The sequence below is a fragment of the Juglans regia genome, chromosome 3 (genome assembly GCF_001411555.2).
Source record: "Juglans regia cultivar Chandler chromosome 3, Walnut 2.0, whole genome shotgun sequence".
Taxonomy (NCBI): Eukaryota; Viridiplantae; Streptophyta; class Magnoliopsida; order Fagales; family Juglandaceae; genus Juglans; species Juglans regia.
The window spans coordinates 20,613,336-20,637,816 of record NC_049903.1 but is presented as its reverse complement, the minus strand read 5'-3'; the positions used below and the strand labels follow the sequence as shown (position 1 = coordinate 20,637,816).

General features: G+C 37.6%; 2 protein-coding genes across 2 annotated transcripts; both read right to left on the bottom strand.

Annotated features, from left to right (window-relative positions):
* Window positions 1-12,987: 12,987 nt before the first annotated feature.
* On the bottom strand, window positions 12,988-14,175 carry LOC108999323. The gene is made up of 2 exons (XM_018976209.2): window positions 13,587-14,175; window positions 12,988-13,058 (listed from the first exon to the last, which is right to left on the bottom strand). Exons 1-2 carry the CDS (start codon window positions 14,173-14,175, stop codon window positions 12,988-12,990), a joined length of 660 nt encoding a protein of 219 aa, XP_018831754.2.
* Window positions 14,176-17,667: 3,492 nt separating this feature from the next.
* LOC108999330 (60S ribosomal protein L4-like) lies at window positions 17,668-20,036 on the bottom strand. The gene is made up of 2 exons (XM_018976215.2): window positions 18,853-20,036; window positions 17,668-18,025 (listed from the first exon to the last, which is right to left on the bottom strand). Exons 1-2 carry the CDS (start codon window positions 19,948-19,950, stop codon window positions 17,912-17,914), a joined length of 1,212 nt encoding a protein of 403 aa, XP_018831760.1. The 5' UTR covers window positions 19,951-20,036; the 3' UTR covers window positions 17,668-17,911.
* Window positions 20,037-24,481: the final 4,445 nt, after the last annotated feature.

Below are 24,481 nucleotides of genomic sequence, written 5' to 3'. Positions count from 1 at the left end.
ATGAAGCTCCGGAGACTCAAAATGCTGGGGTCATCACAGGTACAGATTTCTATCCAATCAGTTGAAATTGCTATGTCGTGTGATTTGATTGATAGATTTCATCAATAATTTTAATCTCTTTAGGTAGAGTTCAACTATTTGAATTTTATGTTTGCACCTTGTTTGATTCGGGAGCATTCCAGTCGTTCATATCTACCACTTTTGCACGGATGTACAATCTGGTCTTTAAACCTTTATCACAGTCTTTGGTGGTGAAATTACCAAATGGAGAGACTATGTGGTGTTCAAAGGTTACTCTAGGTTGTCCCTTAGTTATTAGTGGAATGATTCTTATGGCAGATTTGATAATGTTTAAGTTACTTGAGTTTGATATTATTTTAGGAATGGACTGGTTATATCAGTATTTTGCCAGTATTAATTGTCGTAGTCGGATAGTTAGTTTTCAACTATCGGTGGGAAGTATTTAGAGTTTGCAGGAAGTAAGGTAAAGTCAAAACCTACAGTCATATCTGCCATTCAAGCAAGCAGAAACTTAGCAAATAGAGCGGATGCTTTCTGGGTTCAAGTGATGTCTGTACTTTCGAAGAAGAAATCTTTAGCAGATATTCCGATTGTGAAGGAGTTCTCTGATGTGTTTGTAGATAATTTGCCTGGCTTACCACCGGTTCGTGATTTGGAGTTTGCCATCGATCTAGAATCCGGTGCGACACCAGTTCATAAGGCTCCGTATCAAATGGCGCCAGCGGAGTTAAAAGAGCTGAAAAGTCAACTGCAGGAATTGGTAGATAAGGGGTTTATCCAGCCTAGTTATCCACCTTGGGGGGCACCAGTACTATTTGTTAAAAAGAATGATGGTACCCTTAGAATGTGCATAGATTATCAAGAGTTTAATAAGGTAACCATCAAGAATAAGTACCCCTTACTCCGGATTGATGATTTATTCGATCAACTCCAAGGTGCAACAACTTTTTCAAAGATTGACTTAAAGTCGGGATACTATCAATTAAGGATAAAGGATCAGGATATACCTAAGACTGCCTTTAGGTCTAGGTATGGGCATTATGAGTTTAAAGTGATGTCTTTTGGATTAGTCAATGCCCCTGCAGCCTTTATGGATATGATTAATAGAGTATTCTGACCCTATTAAGATTCCTTTGTGATAGTTTTTATTGATGATATATTGGTCTATTCTCGAGAACCGGAAGAGCACGCCAGTCACATTTGATTGGTTTGAACTTCAAGTTAAATATTATATCTATGATATTGTGGATTCCCTGCCACAACTTACATGTATATTATTAATAGTTACATTTGTTGTTATTGTGAGGAAAGGTTGGCACTAGTGTTCTGAATTTTGGTTGAACTAATTTGTGTTCAAAGTCATTTTTTAGTAATGGTGATGTTCTAGCCTCATTTTTAGTAGAGTAGGGAATGAAGATAAACAAATATAGGGGTTGTACAAAAGATGGAAGGTTTACTATAAGAAGTGCATACAATGTGGATCAACAACTGTTAAAAAAAAAAAAAAGGTGAAACATCATATGCTGGTGATGGGGCTGAACAGTGGAAGAATATATGGAGCCTTGAAGTTCTAGATGTTCGCAAACATTTTCGGTTGAAAGCAATTAATAATATATAACCCACAAAAGTGAACTTAAGGAAGAGGAAAATAATAGAAGAAACAAGTTGCCTATATGCCAAAATGAAGATGAGACTATGATTCATGTAATGTGGAACTGCCCAGCAGCTTCTGATGTTTGGACAGAAGATGCCAGTCCTATCAGCAAATGGAAATCTAGTGAAGATGATTTTGTACAGTTATGGAGACAATTATATAGTAGGCTTCCAAAGGCAAAATTGGAAGAGACAGTGGTGATAATGAGAAGAATATGACTGAGAAGAAATGAATTCATCTATGAAAATAACTTTGCAAGCCCTGGCAAGGTAGTATAGATGGAAAATGTCAGTTTGGAAGACTTCCATCAGGTAAGAATGGGAATGGATGGCGGACAGAGTAGAGAATGCAATAGAAGAATCAATAGGTGGAGAAAACTAGAAGGTAAGAGATGTAAAGCCAACTTTGATGTTGCCTATGAAGCTAAGAAACAGAAAATGGTAGTTGGAATTGTAATCAGAGATAGCAATGGTGATGTTCTAGCCTCAATGTCTGCTCCACAATATTATGTTGCATCTCCTTTTATAGCAGAAAGCAATGCCCTATGGAAGGCAATGGAAATGTTCAATGAGCTGGGATTTAGAGATGTAATATTCATATGTGATGCAAAAGCTGTCATTGATGTTGTAAATTTTGAAGAAGATGATGAGTCTTGGAGAGGAAAAATCATTGAAGACATAAAAAAGATCATAGGACAAAGAGAATGGTGGTCTGTTGCTTTTGTACATAAGGAAGGAAATGTAATGGCCCATTAGCTAGCAAAATTAGCATTACAAAATGAAGAAGAGATATGTTAAACAAAGGATGGTCCTTCGAATATACACAGGTTGATTGTACATGATAAAGAATGTAACGAATTTAGTGATGAATGAAAAGTTTTTTTCTCTAAAAAAAAGTCATTTTTTTAGTATTGCCTCTGATTTGTAGGCCTAGAGATCTCCAGTCAATATAATAAAAGTGCTAGCCGAAAATACCCATTTTTCTTATAGTGTGGTCTTAATCAAATATTGACATCGACATAGTATTACTTTTTAATAATCAAGCTAGCTTGGGATCAATTGGCCATAGGTTCCAACTGGCAGTTGGAACTAATTCCTGAAGCATCAGATTCATACAGAAGGATAAGTCATGTTATTGTATTCACATCTCTGAACTATATGAAATCTAATTTATCTATAAAGAATAATACCTTTTTTTTACCCTCTAACTAGTTATAAGTGCTAGAATTGTAGCTTTGTATATTTATTTTCCTCAAAAATTACAATGAGGTTGTGTCTCTCTATATATACAAGATTGAAAGAATATTCCTAGTACAATATACAGCTAGTAGATTATTGTGGATGGTTTGTTGCAGCAATTTTGGATTGTTGTGGGTAGTGCCTTGTACATTGCATGGGATGTGAGTACTACTGTGAGTGTTGCATGGACTGAAGAGTCTGCTGTATGAAATCTGCAAGAGCACCTCTTGCATTCTGTTGCATGCACTCAGTGGACTCCTCTATATTTGATGCAGGTTGCGCACCTTGATTTGCATGGAATGCATGGGATGCATGCATGGCTTGAACAGACCCCTTCAAGTCAAGCGGTGCTGAATATAAGCGAAGACTTGAACATAGTAAATTGAACCTTGCAGCAGATAAGGGTTTAGTGAGGAGGTCTGCTAGCTGGTCTTTGCCTAACATAAAAGCCACAAATAGTGACTTATTGAGGCCCTTATCATGCACGAAATGGAAATCGATTTCCACGTGCTTTGTTCTTGCATAGAAGACCGGATAAGAGGACAGGTACATAGCTTCCAAATTGTCACAGAATAAGGTTGGAGCAGTGGTGAGTGGAATACCAAGATCATGGCATAGATGTTGAATCCAAATAATTTCAGCTGTTGCATTGGCTACTGCTTTAAACTCTGCTTCAGTGGAGGACCGGGCAATAGTCTGTTATTTCTTGGAGGATCATGAAATTAAATTAGAACCAGAGAAGATACAATATGCACTTGTTGATCTTCTATCGTCGAGGCACCTTGCCCATTCCACATCCGAGTAAGCTCTGATATTCATTGAGCTTGATTTGGAGAAGAGAAGGCCTTGATCATATATATGCTTTAGGTACCTCAAGATCCTCTTTACAGCTTGCCAGTGTGGTACTCTAGGGGCATGCATGTACTGGCATACCTTACTTACAGCAAAAGCAAGATCGGGCCTAGTAAAAGAGAGGTACTAGAGTGATCTGACAGTGCTTCGATAAAATGATGGGTCCTTAAAAACATTTCTAGCATGCAAAGTGAGCTTCTTTGTTGCGGCCATTGGTGTCTTGATTGGCTTAGCTGCACTCATGTTGGTGCAAGCTAGTAATTCAGAGATGTATTTCTTCTGTGTTAAGAGAAATCTAGCTGTTCTGTACATTGCCATAATACCCAAGAAGAAATGTAAGTCCCCGAGCTCAGTGATTGGAAATTCCAGTCTTAAGGCTTGAAGTAGATTGGCTATAAGGATGACATTTGACCTTGTTATAAGTAAATCATCTACATAAACAAGTAGATAAACAGCATCATCACCATGATTGTACACAAATAATGATGATTCAGTTGAGGATATGTAAAAACCAAGATCAACGAGTTTCTGACTTAGGTGTGAATACTAAAGCCCTTGGTGATTGATTAAGTCCATAAATGGCCTTGCGCAGCTTACATACATGTGTTAGATATTGAGGATGAGTGAAATCCGGTAGTTGTGACATAAACACGGTTTCAGATAATAGTCCATGAAGGAATACATTTTGCACATTATATTGCTTGATTTTCCAACCTCTGTTCACAACAAGAGACAACACAAGTCTTATTGTTGTTGCCTTGCCAACAGGGCTAAAAGTCTGGTCATAATCAACACCAGATTTTTGAAGGAAACCTTTGGCCACTAAACCTTTGGCCTCTCATGAGAAACCCATTTGCACGAGATCACATTGGTAGCTTCTGAGTTCGGAACAAGTGACTAGGTGTCATTTGTTAGAAGGGCATTAAATTTAGTTGACATAGCTTGGAACATTCTGGATATTTTTGAGCAACTGAGAAATATGTAGGTGTTTCAGGGATCATGGAAGCAGTGGATAAAGAGCTCATGGAGGTGATCATGGGATTGTGCCATCGGTAAACTGACGAGGCTGAGATGAATTACTTTCGGAGCATGTTACTATTGAACCTATTTGCTACAGATTGTCATGGTTGATGATCAGAGGTAGAGAGGATGATGTCATTTGAGGTGGGCCAATGATTGATTGAGTTCTTTGGACTTGAGTTGGATTAAGGTTAATGAAGGGAAGTGATACAAATGTTGGCAAAAGGAAATATATTTTCATTATGCTAAACATCTTTAGAGATGTAAATTCTCTTGGGGGGAATATGATAGCAAATGCAGCCACTATAAGCTGGGCTTAGACCAAGATAAACACACTCCAAGGCCCGTTAATCAAATTTGTGCTTATGAAATGGTCGTGTTAAAGGCCAAATGGCTGACCCAAAGACACGTAAACGTTGTAGTTTAGGATCAGTTTTGTGAAGCAGCAAATGTAGTGATGAGTTGTTAAGGGAAGATGATGGAAGTATGTTTATGAGTTTGATGGCATGCTGGAAAGCATAAGGCCAAAAAATTAATGGGATGGAAGCAGCGTGAAGGTTCAAACTGGTATGGAATTGATCATCACCATGATAGTTTGCAGTGTGAAGGTTTAAATTAGGAAGATGACTCGCAATGTGACTCGTTGCAGTTGTGTCAGGATACCAAACATTGTTTGGTGTATAGGTGGAGGCAGTATAATGAGCCGAGGCTGGGGCTACAAAGGTGTAAGCTTGGTTGAAATGATATATGCAGGTGAGGGCCGTGTGACCAAGCCTATTACACACTTGACAAACTGGTATGGAGTCAGAAAAATTAGGAGCAGAACTAGTTTGAGAGTTAACTGAGAAGGTAGAGGGACCACGACCACGACTGTTTGGACGACCTCCACCCCTATTGTGACCATAGTTTTGGCGGCCACGCATTGCACGACCACGATTCGAAGGTGAGGTTCGTGAGGAGAAGTTGGCTGACATTTTGAGAGAAGTAAACAGGGAGGTTGTAACAGCATGATGTTGTAACCTTGCTTCATGGGAGAGTAAATGACCAAGAAGGGACTCAGTGGAAATGGGGTCTATTCTGATTGTTACATATGACACTAATGGATCATAATCAGGTCCAAGACCAGCTAATAGAAAAGGGATGAACTCATTTGAAGGGAGAGGAAGTCCAGCTGCAGCCATTATTTATGCAAGACCTTTAGCTTTTCGAAAATAAACTGAAATGAAATCAGATCCTTTTTTGAGAGAAGTAAGCTTAAGTTGAGTTTGGATTAACTGAGCTTGAGAATAAGAGGCATAGGTTGATTCAAAGGATAACCAGACTACACGAGCCGAGGTACAACCCACTACTTGAGCTATAATGGATTCAGACAAAGAAGAAATCAAGGCTAACATGACAAGTTGGTTTTGTTGAAGCCAAATGTCATATTCAGGATTAGCTGAGTTATCAGGAAGAAGAGCTAGTGGAGCTGGATAGGAACCATCTACAAATTTGAATAATCGTTGGCCCCTTAAATAAGGAACGAATTGAACTTTCCATAATAGGTAGTTTTTAGGGTTGAGTTTAACAGATTAAATATGGGAAAAGTTTGGTGAAGGTAGAGAGGGAAGAGAGGAAGGGGAGGAAGAAGATGGACGATGAGTCCTAGGTATGCTCTGATACTATGCAAGAATCATAGCTTTGTATATTGATTTTCCTCAAATATTATAATGAAGAAGTGCCTCTCTATATATACAAGATTGAAATAATATTCCTAATACAATATACAGCTAGCAGATTATAGTGGATGGTTTGTTGCAGTAATTTTGGATTGTTGTGGGTAGTACCTTATACGCTGCATGGGCAGTGAGTACTGCTATGATGAAAATTGAGTATGCACTTAATATTTGTTTTCAAGGAAACAATTGTAGTACAACAGTAAAAAATGATACAAGGATCAGTATAACATATATACATGATTTGCAGAATCTATTCTAAGAAAGAAGACTAAAAATAAGGTTATGTTTTCTATCGGTTACAAGCTTAAAACAGAGTCAAATTTCCTTATTTATTTTCTAGCTGTTACATCCTTAATTGTTGGCAGATTTGCTGCTAGTGTGATCTTCAGTTTGATTTGAAGAATCATCCTTTACACCCTCCCGCAAGATGGAGTTGCCATCGGTTACTCCAATTTTGTTTCTAAGAATCTCTGTGCACTGATGTGACAAGAGTTTTGTTAAGAGATTCGGCAAGCTGATCTTGTGTGTTGACATGATGAATATTTAGTGTACCCTTTTGCACTATGTCGCGGACAAAATGTAAGTCAATCTGAATGTGCTTCATCCTTGAATGTTGGACTGGATTAAAACTCAATTGTGTTACTCCAAAATTATCACATAACATCTTTGGAGAAGTTGAAATGGAGAAGCCGAGTTTAGCAAAGAGTGCTAGGAGCCATAATGTTTCAGAAGCAGTGTTTGCAAGTACTCTATATTCAGCTTCAGTTGATGATTGTGCAACAACCCTTTGTTTTTTTGAACTCCAAGATATGAGATTAGAACCAAGAAAACTTATGTATGCTGAAGTGGATTTTCGATCATCAAAGTTACCTGCCCAATTGGCATCAGAATAGGTGGTAAGGTTGGAGGTTGAGCATTTCCGAATGTGAATTCCATGGAAAATGGTATGCTTCAATTATCGAAGTAACCTTTTTGCAACTATCCAATGAGTTCTTATTGGTTTATGCATAAACTGAAATAGTTTATTTACTGCAAAAGAGATGTACGGGCGTGTGAGTGACAAGTATTGCAGGGCACCAATGAAACTTCTGAATTTTGTGCTATCAACCGAAGATGTGCCATCAATTAGCTTGAGAGCAGGGCTTGTGGACAGTGGAGTGGTAACATCATTTGCGCCATGCATGTTGGTCTTTGTCAATAAGTCTCTAATATATTTGTAATGTGACAAGAAGAGACATTTTTTAGTTGGAATAACCTCCATACCCAAGAAAAAATATAGCAGGCCCATGTCTTTTAAAGAGAACCGGTTGCCAAGTTGGTCATGATTGATGAGACAAAAGTGGAATCATTTCCTATGATAACCAAATCATCCACATACACCAAGAAGTAGCAAGTGACAGATTTGGTTTTATAGATGAACAATGAAGAATCTGCTCTGGAGTTCTCAAAACCAAAATCCAGAATTGCGCCTTTTAGAGCTGAATACCATGCTCTTGGGGCCTGTTTGAGGCCATAAATTGCTTTGTTTAACCGAAAAACATGATTAGGCTTTGTGTCATTTTTGAAACCCGGAGGTTGAATCATGTATTCATCCTCAATCAACTTACCATGCAGAAATGCATTGTTGACATCAAGTTGTCTCAATAACTACCCTTGTGTCACAGCAACTATTAAAACAGTCCTAATAGTAGTCGGTTTCACAACATGAATAAATGTTTCCTTGTAGTCCAAACTAGGTCGTTAATTGAAGCCTTTTACAACAAGTCTCGCTTTAAAGTGATCAATCGACTTATTAGCTTTTCTCTTAACCCAAAACACCCATTTACAGCCTATGGGATTACAGTTTTTGGGTGGAGAAATTAATGTCCATGTGTCGTGTCTCATTAGAGCTGTGAGCTCTTCAGTCATGGCCTGTCTCCAATGAGAATTGAGTATGCACAGAATATTTGTTTTCAATGAAACAATTGTATTACAACACTAAAAAAATGATACACGGATCAATATAACATATATACATGCTTTGCAGAATCTATTCTAAGAAAGAAGGGTGGAGACGTTTGGATTCGAAGATGACTTGAGATGAGCTAAGATGAGTTGAGATGGATTGTGAATAGTAATGAGATGAGTTGTGAATAGTAGTGAGATTTATGAGTTAAAGTTACTGAATAGTAGTGAGATGAGTTGAGATGAGCTGAGATGAGTTGAGATGAGCTGAGATGAGCTGAGATGACTTGCGAATCCAAACAAAAAATAAGGCTATATTTTCTATCGGTTACAAGCTTAAAATAGAATCAAATTTTCTTATTTATTTTCTAGCTGTTACATCCTTGATTGTTGGCAAATTTGCTGCTCGTGTGATCTTGAACTTGATTTGAAGAATCATCCTTTATATGCAGTGAGTGCTGCATGGATTGAGGAGTCTGTTGTATGAAATCTGCAGGAGCACCTCCTGCATTCTGCTACATGCACTCAGTGGACCCCTCTGTATTTACTGTAGGCTATGCACCTTGATTTGCATGGAATGCATGCATGGCTTGAGCAATAAGTGTTTTATATTTTGCACCCTAGAATACCAACATATTACACATTACACCTTCAAACTACCCAGAATTAGTCATAATCATGTCCACCACCATCCATTAAGATTCAAGATTGTACCAAATAATCTATCTTCTATATACTAATCTCGATATGCCCAGAATTTGATGATAGTGAAGAGTTGGATGTTTAGATGGTCACTAAATACGTTGGTACTTATATTTGTCAGATGATTATGGCCCCAAAGTTTAGTCACTTCACTACTAAATTACTAATACTCACTTGATCGCTGTCTATCTCAATCTTTAATATCCATATATAAGAGCTCTATCACTCTGTCTCAACAATGACTTCTCAATTGCTTTCTAGTAGTAGTTTAGGAAAAGCTTGATGCAAAACTGGCTAATATATCTCTTTTTGGCTTTTGACTATCCATTCAAAATTTAAACCCTATATTAATTAGCCATTTCGCTTTCCATGATTATAAAATATTATTATCTTTTTATCTTTTTTTAATATATATTATTTATTTATTTTTTAAATAATTTTTTATATTTATTTTCATAATTTCCAACAATTGAAAAATTCATTTTTATCCCACCATGATGAGACGGTATTGCCACCAACCTTTATTTGTTTATTTTTTATCTTCATTTTTATTGGATTGTAAACAAATTAATTTGCAAAATATTCAATGGACTGTATACAAATTTATTTCAATCCAAATTTTTACAAAAATAAAATATTTTATTCATCTCGAACAAGATGAGTCTGTTAATTTCAGGTTTACACAATTATAAACTTTAATAATATCTTCAAGATTCATCAACCCAAATTTTTTACAATTCATGTATGTGTAAAATTTTTCTGCCTAAATTTTTTTAAATACATTAAAATTACAACAAACTATACATCAAAATAAAACTATAGTCAACAACAAAACATAATTTCATCCGACCACATTAAAATCAATTTAGCAATATTTTACCTATAGAATGAGAAAATAATGCATATGAAATATAATATTTCTAATAATAATCACATCGCGTGCATAAAAAATAATATTAAAAATAATGAGAAAATAATCCATATAAAATATAATAATTTCCAATAACAATCTCATCGTTCATCGTTCATCGTGCATAAAAAATAATATTAAAAAAATATAAGCATATTATAAAGCTAATTCAACAATGATCTATTTTGAGCTTAATAGCATAATTTGCCACTCGCAATAATGTCCTAAATTTACTTATGTGATTACTAAAAGTCAAGGAACTCTAAGAGCATTGGCATTGGATTGGTTATTTTACTCTTCAAATTTTAACTAATATGTAACTTTTTCACTTTTAGCTAATCATTCAAAACTTAAAGTCTACATTGGATTAGTCATCACACTCTCTATAATAATAAAATATTATTATTTTTTATTTTTATATTTTTATAATTAATTTTTATTTTTTAATTAATTTTATTTTCATAACCTCCTATAATCACCTATAATTTCTAACAATCATTTTCATTTTCATTTTCACAATCCAATAAACAAAATCGATATCAATAGTTGTTGCTTTTATCCCACCATATAAAGAGAAAGATAAAACAACGAACATGAGATGATATTTGTTACTTTTATCCCACCATATTATAATGTGAGGCAATACATCACAACTGCAGGAAAAGGGTCCCAGGAAAGAAGAAGGAAAAGAGCCACTGGAGAGAGGAGCCAAAATATAATAAACAATGGGTTTAGACTTACTACAGGACTCTTCATCTTTAGAAAGAAAATGAAATTACTGTAGCTTATAGTTGAGATGAAAAGTCTTTGGCTAATTCAATGTGGGCCATTTATTGTTAAAATTAGTCAAATATAAAGATGAAAAGGCATTTGGCTAATCCAATGCCAATGCTCTAATGTTTGATATGAGAACATTCTAAAATATATATCCAGTCATGGATGTAAGTTTATCTGATGAATAAATGATAACAGTTTTTCTTAAAAAAAAAAAAAACTCATCCTCAAATGCCCTTTATAATATTTTATACAATAATTAAAAAAATAACTCATTTATCAAACACAACTTTAAAAATAAATATAATCTTGAAACGATTAAAATCGACTCAAATTGATCTTAAATCAACTCAAATCGATCTTAATCAGCCCATATTGACCAATTGAAATGATTGTACATGACTAGAAAATACTAGACTCGATTCATTTTGTTACCAATTCAAATTTAATTGATTGAATTATTTTGAATCGAATTATTTCTTTAAACCTTAAATAAATCTCTATGATGTATGAGTGTGTGTATATATATATATATATATATATATATATATATTTATATAAAGTTTACAAATACTCAATTTATTTGTTAAAGTTGTACGATAAAATATAAATTATATTTTTTGTCAAGGTTAAGTAGCTCATCAACAGGTTTGACTTTACTTGAATAATAAGTAAGTTGTGAACATAAAATATAATTAGAAAATAAACATAAACTCGAACTCATTCATTATCTCCATACAATTCGAAGACCAAGGCTGCACCCAAGTTACCAACTACTATTCACTTATACCCGACTCATTTATACTCCTAACTAGTGCGATGGTATTTTGATACAGTAATGATAAGTATACAAGTATCGTGCAGTTCTTTTATAAAAAAATGAACCTTATTATAAAAAATATAGAACAATCTATTCATTTTTAGTAGGATCTACTTTTTTATAAAAGACTTTGAATGAGACTCTTCTAACCCAAACTTGTATCTAGTATCACAGTAGTATACATGAGAGATTTGACACACTGCATTATTCAATGACAACAAATGACAAATAACACCATCATGGAATTCTACCACCATTAAGATGAACATAAAATTAAGTCAAAATAAATGACATAAAATAAAGATGAACAGAAGATCAATGTCATTTACATGACATAATTTTGACGGTTGAATCTTTAAAAAAAAGATGCACTCTACGATATTTTGGCGGCTCGATTGGTAAGTTATTAATTAGAATCAAAACTGATCACCTGAAATACTATAATAGCAAAGAGAAATCAAAACCAAATTAAGTACATCATAAGCCGAAGTGCATTTAACATCACACCATTAAGAGAGAAAATTAACAAACTACAATACCTAAAATAATTTATTTCGGTTCCAAATTTTTATTTTATTTTATAAGTAAACGATTGTATTCACCATAACAATCATAGCCAAGTACACAAGATGGTATATACAAGGTAACACCTATATAGGAAGAAGCAAAGGAAACAAGAAAATCATGAACATCAAGGCCATTAAAATCTATAACTATGGCCCATAGAAATAAAGACGTGATAAAAAGAGATCTAAGTGTTCCTCTAATGTGCGCTCCTTGTCTTCGAACATCTGGTCATTTCTCTCCTACCACAAGCACCACAGAATACAGATAGGAACCATCTTCCACACCGATTTGATTTGTAGAATACCTCCTATGTTTGTCTAAATGGCTGACAACGCGGCGACTATGTCGGGCATTACCCAAGCTAGCCCTAATCTGCCAAACAGTTCATCCCATAGCACTCTAGCAAGCTCACAATGCAGTAAGAGGTGATCCACAATCTCGCCATTTTTCTTACACATGCAACGCCAATCTACTATGATCACCCTGCACTTTCGCAAGTTATCCGTCATCAAAATCTTACCCAGAGAAGTTGTCCAAGCAAAGAATGCTGCTTTGGGAGGTGCCTTATTTTGCCAAATCTTTCTCCATGGAAATTGATTGTTCTAAGACTGTGTGAGAGACTTATAAGAGGGTACCTTTGCCTGCAGGTATCTACCACAACTTATCAGCTCCTTGAGTGCTCGGTTTCTTGAATACAAGAGACTAAAAAAGTCCTCAAAGCTACCCACTTTCCAATCTTGGGCCGCCCTAGTGAAGTTAATGTTCCATTAGACTTGATCCCTAGATATTTCCATAAGATCAACCACCGAAGCGTCTTTCTCGCATGAAACCCGAAAACCTGAAGGGAACAAGACCTTCAGGACATTATTCCCACACAATAGGTCGCTCTAAAGTTTTATTCTAGAGCTATCTCCCAATACGAGTCTTGTATGACGATTAAAAACCCCTCATCCTCGTCTAATGTGCTTCCAAACTCCCACCCCATTAGCCCCAATTATCTCTCTAGTGCACCAACTCCCCCCAAACCTCCATATTTACAATCAATCACTAATTTTCATAGGGCTTCCAGTTCCATATTATATCGCTACAACCATTTTTCGAGTAAAACATGATTGAAAATCCTTAGGTTTCTAATTTCCAGCCCTATAGAGCACAATGGAGAGCATACCATGTCCCAACTGACTAGATGGAATTTGAAGTCATTCCCCATGCCGCTCCAAAGGAAATCACTATGAAGTTTTTCAATCCAGGTCGCCACACTTGTTAGAATTGAGAATAGAGATAGGAAGTATATAGGTAAATTAGATAGGGTACTCTTTGATTAAGGGGATCCTGCCAACTTTCGACATGTACAGTCTATTCCAACCTGCTAATCTACGTTCTATCTTCTTGATCACTGTGTCCCAGATTGATTTAGCCCTTAAGGCAGCCCCTAACGGAAGGCCAAGGTAATTCATGGGAAGAGCGGAAACCTTACATCTAAGAGTGTTAGCCAACTTCCGAATGTTACGAATATTACCAGCTGGCACCAGCTCTGATTTGTCAAAATCCACTTTCAACACTGATGCCGCTTCAAAACATAGTAGAAGTGCTCTCAGTGCCTGAATATGATTTTTATCTACCTCACAAAAGATTAGTCTATCATCTGCAAATTGTAAGTGAGAAGTGTTAAGATTACCCATATTGGGATCACCAACCGAGAATCCATCCACAAATCTATTATTTACTAAAGTTGTTAACATTCTGCTAAGCGCTTCCATGACAATGACAAAAAGTAGTGGGAATAACGAATCTCCTTGTCTTAGGTCTCGAGAGCTGTTTAAGAAACCAACTGGATTGCCATTCACCAAAATTGAGAACTTCGTTGTTGCTATATACCATCTCACCCAAAATCCGCACCTCCCAAGTAAGTAAAGTAAGAAATACCAGTTAACATGATCATATGCCTTCTCCATATCTAACTTACAAAGGATCCTTATATTGCCAACTTTTAGTCTGCTATCTAGGCATTCATTGACAAAACCAGTTAAAATTGAATGAAAAACTACCCTTTACAAATTCATTTTGGGGTTTTGTAATTATCTTCCCAATACCTCTCTAGGTGATTAACAAGCACCTTGAAGATGATATTATACACATCATTCACAAGAGTGATGGGCTGATAATCCTTAACCTTTGATGCTTCAATCTTCTTAAAAATCAATACAATAAAAGTGACATTGAGGCTTTTCTCAAAATTTTCAACTAAGAACAATTCCTGGAATATCTTCATTAGATCTTCATTTATCACCTCCCAACATATTTGGAAGAAACCAATAGAAAATCCATCTAAACCTTGTGCTTTGCTTTTACCATTCTCCTCACCAAATCGTGAACCTCAATCTCCTCAAAAGGCCTCTCCAACCAAGAGACCTTATGTGGCTCAATAGACTCAAAAGCTAGTACATTAACCTTTGGCCGCCACCCTTCTTGTTTGGTAAGCAACTGCTCAAAAAAATCAACAATATGTTATCGAGTCCCGGGGGCCTCCGTACAATCCACACCATCTATATTCAGCATCTTAATGTTATTGGTTCTCCTATGAGAGTTAGCCACTCTATGAAAGAACATCATACTTCGATCCCCTTCTTTCATCCACCATGCTCTAGATTTTTGTCACCAAGAAATCTCCTCCAATAATGTAACTCTTTCTAATTCTGAGACCAGCTCTGACTTCTGTGATAATTCTTCTAAGATAAGGACCTGACCCTCCTGTATCCTTTCTAATTCCTATAACTCCTTCAACATGGATTTCTTATTTTCACCTATATCGCCAAAGGATAGAGTATTCCAAGTTTTAAATCTTTTTTTAAATTTTTCAGTTTGCCTACAAAGATTAAGCTATGGGTACCACGAAACTTATATGAAGAGCATCATTGCCAAGTCCTATCCACAAAACTTTCATATTTCAGCCACATATTTTCAAATTTAAAATATTGACACACTTCTTGAATCCCACCACAATTCAACAATATAGAAAAATGATCCGAACACAAACGAGACAACTTCTTTTGACATACGTCTGGATAGTGAATTTTCATTCCAATGAAACTAAAAATCTGTCCAATCTTGATCAAATCCGATTATTGGACCTCGTGAATGTCCTTCCCATAAGAGGGATGTCCACCAAACTCAAATAAAAAATACATTCCGAGAATTCTAACATCGCTGGTCGCATCCTACTTTTGCCAGAATGTCCGCTTGGTAACCTTATAACATTAAAATCTCCACCTATGCACCATGGCAAGTCCCACCAACTATGTACTCCCGCTAATTCTTCCCATAAAAGCCTTCTATTGTTGCCCAAATTCAGTCCATAAATACAAGCAAAAGACCACAAGAAGTTGTCTTCCTCACTCTTAAAGGACATTGCAACCGTGTATGCCCCTAAAAATTCCTCCATTTTTTTCACCACTCTTCTATCCCACATCACTAGAACACCTCCTGATGCCCTTTCGATGCAAGATAAGCCCAATCCACATATAGAAAACTCCAAATACTTCGAACAGTTCTTCTTGGAATAGATTTCAACTTAGAATCCTATAAGCATACTATGTTCGCCTTCCACTCACAAAATAATTTTTTATACGAAGACACTTGTTGGCTTTGTTGAGTCATCGAACATTCCACGAAACAATTTTAGGCTTCATAAAGAAGAGGCTAGCCCCTTCCCTTTGGAGGATCTTTCTCGATTTGAGCTGTTCTCATAATTTAGAGACCACGTAAGTCTCTTTAACTCCCTCTATTTTTTTGAACTAGATTTCTTAAGCTGAGCATAAATTGTTCCTCAAATCCCTCACAATTTAGGGGTATCGACGTGCCCATTTCCTCCTCCAAAAAGATATTCTTACCCTCCCATTCAAAGGGGCCCTGCATTGGGATAAGCATCTATGAGGGCCTTTCAATAGCTCCTTCCACTTCTAGGGACAAATTTAGCGCCAAAGTAATCACAACCTTCATGTCTGCTCGTTGGCATTTTATGGGCAAGGTACCACCTCCCTCCTACTCGTCGGTGCTTTTTGGCCAAGATGCGTCAGAGATCCGACCCTTAAATGTGAAGAGATATCTAGAGCCCTAACAAAAATGCCTTCCAATGGCTCCTCCACAGTTGCCGTCACCCTTTAGGCCATCGACGAGTGTCCCTCTACCACTAACGAAGCCCTTTTCCTAGGAGGAAGCCAAATTCCCGCAGGTCGAGGGTTGTGGGTCACCACCTCTTTGATCCTCCGCATGGGCTGGGTCCTGTGGCTTTCCTTCATTCCAATTTGTACCACAGGCTAAGGCCCAAGGGAGCGACCTACATGTTCAGCTGCTGTTCCGCTAGTCCGATCAAGCTGCTCTCCACACGAGCTGCCATGTTGGGTCTTGCAACATCCAAGCCGAGGCCCATTTGATCTCTTTTGCACTGCCCATCTAATATTCTATTAATGCATGTTCCCTCCAAGCCTAAGCCCGTACCGAAAACACTGATCTCCAAGCCCACGTCCAAATCTCTTTTTTCCTCTTCACACTATCAAATAATCCACTCTGTCCTGAAGTACACCCAGTTGTACCTTCACATCCATCAGCTACTCAATGGTAGAACCAGCAATTTTTCTTAGGGGGGCCAACTTTTCTGTCGCACGGTATGTTTATATAAAATGAATAAATATTACAAAATCATAAGGCATATATAAAATTAAATCTCGATAATTTGTCAAATAACGTTGAAAACCTACCACCGCCACCTTGCCACTGCGCAGTGCCTGTTCTAGCAGTACGAGGAGCTTTGTCAACCCATGTGCATTACCTTAACTTATTGGCTCCTCCCCTATCTTTCACGTCACCTCTACCTCCACCCCTATTTTCATGGAGTTGCACCGATACCAGAGCCTCTCTATAGGAACGGCTCTGCGACTGAAGGACCGCCAATAGTGGCCTCAAAGGTGCTCCTCCTCTTAGTGTGGTTTCCACCCCTCCCTTTGTCTATGAACGTTTGTGAACTCCCACAGCACCTCCATCATCCCTTCCCTTCCATATCTTCTAGTATGAAGATAAAACTGCACCTGCTACCACCACCATATTCCACTATCGCCATAAAATAACCGTTGCCCTATGAAACTGTGATTCCCTTCCATTACTGTGGTGTAAGAAGTCCTTTTTTACTCCTTTCATAAAGTCCTCCAGTGCCACTGAACCGTGACCAAACCCAATCTCAGCTTGTTCATCACCTTCCAGTTTCTCTCAGTAATAAGCCAAAAACTTCCCTCCTTTGATAACCAAAAAACCTTCGATGCTATCGTGTTTTGGAAATCACATTGTGATCACACCTAACCACTCAAAGTTCGAACTAATCTCACCGTAACATACCACCAAACGACATCGGAATCAACTGAATATGAGTTGTAAGGAGAGGGGAAAAAAAAATCTCAAGAGAGAAAAACCAAATCTCTAATACAATTACACGGTTCCAAAAATACAAACTCCAAAGCAGAAATCGATATTTTAAAAAGAAAAAGTGAGAGGAAAGGAAAACAATTTCCGAGTCATATATCTCATTTCCTCCCACCAAATATAATCCATGTCTCAAAACCTTATAAGAACTAAATGAGCACCACAAAGTAAAACAATTGAAGGGGCCTACAGGATTTTCAAACAAAGAAAAAGGGTAAATTACTGAGAGACTCCTAGCCACTTAGTGAAGTTCTCAAACTCGGTGTAATCACTATCTGATATCATTGTCTTGTACCATGCTTTCCCTGCAGCCTGAATTGCAGAAGCCTCGTCCTGAAAAACCCAAAAGAAACAAGGTGACACAAAAATGTCCATTAATAACTTGCTGAAATCACCAATGGCATTACAATTTTTTAATGACGGGGAACCACCCACAACAGAGCCTTTAGGACTCCTCGAATCTAAACCCCCAGAAGACTAGCACAACAATCCCTGGGGAAATCAAACCTGTAACATTGGGCTCATGCACACAGATGACCTAAAACAACTGAGAGGACAGAAAAAAAGCAAACGGATTGTGGAAACCTATTAAGTTTTCAATAACAGCGCTTGGTTAGGTAATTGTAACACAATCCCACATTGGGAAAAAGAATTCACATTGAGTGTGCGAGTTATATGCGTAGTCTGGACAGTTCAATCCCACTTTGACTACTTACTTGGTGAAACCATTGGTAATTCTACGATTTTTTTTTTTTAGGATGAAATCATGAAAATCTAGGAAATTTTATGATCCTAGGAAAGCTTCAAATTAACTAGTCCTTTTAGAATCATGGTCAGACGTGGCTAACTCTTTCCCTGGAGTTGTTGTATATGGCACCAGAGGTACCCAGCAAATACTAGAGCATTATATTACATGGGCAGACAAAAGTTATTTTTCCAAATACCAAATAAAACTATAATCACTTACCGTTACAAATAATGCTTTCTATATGTCTGTTTTAAGAACGGCCCTAGGTTGCTTATGTCTATTCCATTGTTTGGTCGAAACGCAATGCAATGGTTAGAAGCAAGCAATGCAAAATCCCACCTCATTTATAGAGCATTATAGTATATGAAGCTATAATAAGAAAGAGAAGGAAATTAGCATGAAAGTGGCAAACCTTAGTGATTTGCTTTCTCTTCTTGTCAAGCTTCTCCTTCTTGGCCTTAACGCGTTCTGCCTCGGCCAGAAGAGCCATCCGCCTGGCGGTCTTGGCGTAGGGGTTCAGCTTCAGCAAGGTGTTGAGATTCTTCAGTGGGTTTTTCTTCATTGGCGCCCTCTTAACCTCCCTCTTGATCGGCTTCACCACGGACTGCACCTCGTCCGAGTTGATAATCCTCGACAGGTCAGCGTTCACCATCTTCGACCTCGGCAGCACATACCCCTTCTTCTTCTCCGAAGGCTTTTCGAATGACCCGTAGATCGAGTCCAGCTTCTCGAATGCAGACTTGGTCCAGATCACAAACCTCCCGAGGTGACCACCGGGAGCCAGCTTCAGAAGGTTCAGCCTCTCCACGTTCACGATATCGACGCCGGGGATGTTCCTGAACGCTTTCACGAGCTTCGCCCCCTCAGTTCCGTAGACAATCAGTGGGCCCTTGCGATTGATGTAACGGCGGTTTCGCATTTTACCCTTGCCTGGACGGATCGAGTGGCTGTCCTTAGCCTTTTCGGCATCGGGGTGAGCACCAATGTCTTTCAGAACCTTGAGAGCCGCCGAAGTCTTCTCCACGCTCTCGGCTGAGTCGCTGATGACCAGGGGCAACTCGGGAACCGACTCGATCCGGTGTCCACGGGCAAGAACTAGGGAGGGGACGGCGGATGCGGCTATGGCCGAAACAACGGCGTAGCGCTTGAGGTTGACATTAACCTTGCGGTGCCAGCGGCGCCAGATCTTCGTGGGGGCGAACATGCGGCCGCCACGGCACATGTTACCAAAAGCACCCTGGCCGGCGCGGTGGGTCCCACCGCCGGGGACACGGGGTATACGGGAAACTGCGCGTCCGGTTCCCCAGGACTCTGCGGAGGTCTGGTGGCCGGCGCGCTTTGATACGGCGTACGGCTGCCGTTTGTTCTTGGATATGTTGGCGTGGACGAAGTTGACGATGTCAGGTCGGATCGAGGCCCTCATAACGTCCGGCAGGTGAACGTTGTCGGTTGATTCGGCGCCATCATGTGATTGAACGGTGACGAGAGGGCGTGCGGCGGCTGCAGCCATTGGTGCTCAGTGTGTGGAAATGAAAGCGAATATTGGGGTGAGGGACACTAGGGTTTATGGGTGCAAACTAGGTTTCGACTTTCGAGTGGCACTTTATAGTACGTTGGGTAGTTTCGTATGGTTTGTGTGTTGGGCTGTGGGTTCATTGGATCTTTGTCTCAATCATATTTGGGCTAATAGATGGGCCCGTAAATGATAATAGTTATTAAAATAAATAAGTAGATAAAGTTGCCACGCATTTCCTTTACTATGCTCGACTTTGAACTCTTTATATTTTTTTACAAAAAATGCTAAATGGTTTCATGAGTTTGTCTCATAAATCTCATCACTCATGCATTTTTATTTTTTTTTATTTTTTTTCTTAATAATTAAGGAAGTGCCTATTAATACAGTTGTATATTTTTTAATTTTTTTTAATGATTAAGGATGTTAAACAAATGTTTAAAAGAAAATCACAAAAATAAAAAACTTTCAACTAGCGGTACACCCAGTGGTAAAGGCTGGTCAACTCGCTAGCAGCCAGCATAATTTTTTCACTTTATGGTTTTAATTATTTAGAAATAAGTCTCTTTGTCAACTTTTCCGTCAATCAATACTGAAAAGAAACACATGACCTAATCACAAACTATCACATGTCCTCCATAATCTTCTTAAAAGATTGTCAACTTTTTTTAAAAAAAATGAATTTTTATTATTAAAAATAAAATAAATAATAAACAAATAAAAAATGAGGGACATCCACCACTAGTGGCTGCAACCCCAACCACCAATAGTGGCCAGAACACACCAACCTTCGCTATGCCAATTTTCAGCCACCACAAAGGTGGCCCCCATCTGGGCCACTTCGTGGCTATCGTGGTGGTGCCACATCATATGGCATGGTTCGAACGCCTCCAATGGTTGAGGCACCACCACGACAGACACGAAGTGGTCCACATAGGGCCACCAAGAGATAGCATCCATCTGCCACGAAGGTCAATCAATTTTGGCCACCACTAGTGGTTGGGGTGCACCCTCACCACCAGTGGTTGTCCCTCCTTTTTTCTCCTCTTGTTTATTTTTTATTTTTTAATAATAAAAATTAATTTTTGTTAATAAAATTCTTATTTGTTTTTTTAAAAGATTATTTTGAGGACACATGGTAGTTTATGATTGGGCCACATGCTTTTCATTAAAGTTAATGGACAAAAAAGTTGATAGATGGACCTATATTTAAATAACCGAGGTGTTATTTCTAAACAAACATAGAGAGCTAATTCAAAGTAAGGTGACGCCCCCAAGTTCCGCTTGGAATTTGACAGAGATTGAACCATCGAGATATGCAACGTAATGTTACATACCCTCGTTCATGATAGATAAGATGCAATGCACCTAACATGTTTATAACAATATACATTAAACATAGCAGATAATTTTTTTTTATCAACATACAATGTACTAGAATGCTAAATCCTAAAACTTCTCATTTCATTCATATAAAATAATTCATCTTTCATCCAAAATATCAAGTTAAACCATCCATATAATAAAGTAGGGTCTCAAAACATTGCTTCACTTTAAACCTCAAAAGTGAAGCACATTATTTAAGGTTACATGGTCCTAAACCTCATCTCATGCCTCCCAAGATTTCATCCCTCTCGACTAATAATTTCAAAATGACTTCCATAAAATAGTCGGTTAGGACAAAGCAATTTCAAGGGTGAGAATCTCTTCAATTATTAGCATCCATTGGGGCCATGCTTCCCCTTCTAAAACCCTTTCAATACCACTAATCAAGTACATAATAATCTTCATATAAAAATCTATCAACTTGAAACGATCCTCCATCGTGAACTCGGCTTCATTCAGCTCAGGCCATACGCCCGCGGCAATTTCACCCTTATCCAATCTGGTTCCATCAATCCTTGTTACAACTTCTACTATTTCGGGGGGAATTAGGGGTGTAATTTGTAATCAGTTCGGTTTGATCCGATTTTGAACATATTTTAGAACTGAACTGGTATACACCAGTTTTGAAAATTGAAAAATCGATATCAAACCGATTCATCACCAAAACTAAAATTACCGATTTTGGTCTGGTTTGATCTGATTTCCTAGTGTGATTTTAATGATGAAAACCTCACAAAGTTTTTCTAGAGTACAGACAAATACTACTATAATATTGAATTTAACTATAGTCTATATAAGATAGACTATACACCTTTTATATGAATACATATGATCAAATGTGTATAAATGTATTTATAAAAAATAATATATATCATAATTCATTATGCCATAAAATGTATTTATCATTGATATGTATATACATATATAAAAAGTAGGTTTATATTAATAGCTTAATATTAATGTTCATGTTTAAGAATAGGTACACATTACCTAAGATAGATGATCTATTCGATCAGCTGCAAGGAGCTGCAGTTTTTTCTAAAATCGATCTCAGATCAAAGTACTATTAGTTGAGGATTACGGAAGACAATGTATATAAGACGATTTTTCAAACTAGATAGGGTCACTATGAATTCACCGTGCCTTTCGAGTTGGCGAATGCTAGCAGCTTTTATCAATCTCATGAATAGGTTGTTCCAACTATTCTTGGATTTATTTGTAATAGTGTTTATATACGATATCTTAATGTACTCCCGAAATGTTGAGGAGCATGGAGATCACTTGAGGATGGTACTAAAGACCCTACAAGACCACCAATTGTATGTTAAACTCAGCAAGTGCGAGTTGTCGTTGGAGGAAGTAAGATTTCTAGCCCATGTAGTCCCCGGAGAGGGAATTATATCATGGTGAACCTAAGCAAAGTAGAGGTTGTGACGGATTGGAAACGACCCACCTTAGTATAGGAAATCAGGAGTTTTTTGGGTTTAGCCGGTTATTATCGTAGGTTTGTGGAATGATTTTTTAAATTGTCAAGTCCTCTTATGGCGTTGATAAGGAAGGACGTTAAGTTCATATGGACCGATCGATGTGAGCGGTTTTTTGAGGAATTGAAGAGATGATTAACCATGGCCACTGTTTTAGCTTTACTGGAGCCATACAAGCCATTCATGGTATTCAGTGACACGTCAAAATATGATTTAAGATGTGTTCTAATGCAAAAAGGCAAGGTGATAGTCTATGCATTTAGATAATTGAAAGATCATGAAAATAATTATCCCACTTATGACATGGAATTAGACGCAGTAGTGTTTACACTAAAGATATAGCGACACTATCTATATTGGGTGTGTTCTAATGGAAAAAGGTAAGGTGATAGCCTATGCATCTAGATACTTGAAGAATCATAAGAATAATTACCCCACCCATGGCATGAAATTAGCTGCAATAGTGTTTACCTTGAAGATATGACGACATTATCTATATGGAGAAGAGTGCGAGGTGTACATGGATTACAAGAGCTTGAAGTACTTGTTTACGCAAGCGAGCCTTAACATAAGACATCGGAGGTGGTTGGAGACCATCAATGATTACCAGTACGTGATTAAGTATCACTCGAGTAAGGCTAACTTAGTCATGGATGCCCTAAATATAAGTCAAAGGCAAAGGATAAGGGAAAATTTTCAGAGGTAGATTTGTTGTTAGAGGATATGAGGCATTTATGGGTAGAGGACAGGTCACCAGGAGAGGTTCTTGTTGCTCTACAACATTTGAGGATAAATAATTTTGTGGAATTGCGAGAGCAACAGGAGAAGGATTGGAAGTTGTCGGAGAGTCAAAAGAAAGTTGACAAAGGGGAATGACCTGCCCATTTTAGTTTGCGCAAGGACGTGATCTTATTATTCAAAGAGAAAAAAGCGATCTCAAATAACCAAGAGTTTATACGAGGAATTTTGGCAAAATCTATAGGAAAAGGTAAAACAGAAAGTAGCAAATACTATGTCGTTGTTGAAGAATAGAAAAATAGTAAGGCAATAACCATGCTTGAGAAAGAAAAACCTTTTCTCTTTTCTTATCATTAACTTGTATGTGTTCTATACATTCAAGCTCAGTATTTATACAGAAATAATTGACGTGATTTGATGAAAAAACCTATACAAAGACAACGAAAGAAAACAAAGTTCTGTGCTGTACAAAAAGTAGAAAAAAAAAAGTTGGTCCTTCTGCACATTGTAGCTTTATTCCATCTCTCCTATTGCTTCCACTTTCTTTCATTTTTCTTCTAAGTCATCTTGGACTTGTTGGCTATCCAATTTAGATGAGTCACGGTTATGTTGGTGGCATTCATCTTGCATTTTCTTTTGTATTTTCAACAGCCCCCCACAAGATGGAGAGTATATGTTTTCTGCTTCCATCTTGTGCAAGTGTGTGTAGAGGCTGTTAGATCCCAGTGCCTTAGTCAGAATATCTGCAACTTGTGATCCACTACTTACATGCTTAGTAATGACACTTCCTTCTTGGATTTTATCACTGACCAAATGACAATCGAGTTCTATGTGTGTAGTCTGTTCATGGAACACTGGATTTACAGTTATGTGTAATGCAGTCTTGTTGTCACAATATAACACAACTGCTTGACGATGAT

What these genes read in the sequence shown, in the direction of transcription:
- LOC108999323 (XM_018976209.2), bottom strand. Translation starts at nt 14,175, where the DNA reads ATGGAGAAGGCATATGATCATGTTAACTGGTATTTCTTACTTTACTTA. An exon ending in GATAGAACGTAGATTAGCAG is followed by an intron (nt 13,059 to 13,586) that starts GTTGGAATAGAC and finishes TGTTCCCTTCAG; the next exon opens with GTTTTCGGGTTTCATGCGAG.
- LOC108999330 (XM_018976215.2), bottom strand. Translation starts at nt 19,950, where the DNA reads ATGGCTGCAGCCGCCGCACGCCCTCTCGTCACCGTTCAATCACATGAT. An exon ending in AGAGAAAGCAAATCACTAAG is followed by an intron (nt 18,026 to 18,852) that starts GTTTGCCACTTT and finishes TGGGTTTTTCAG; the next exon opens with GACGAGGCTTCTGCAATTCA.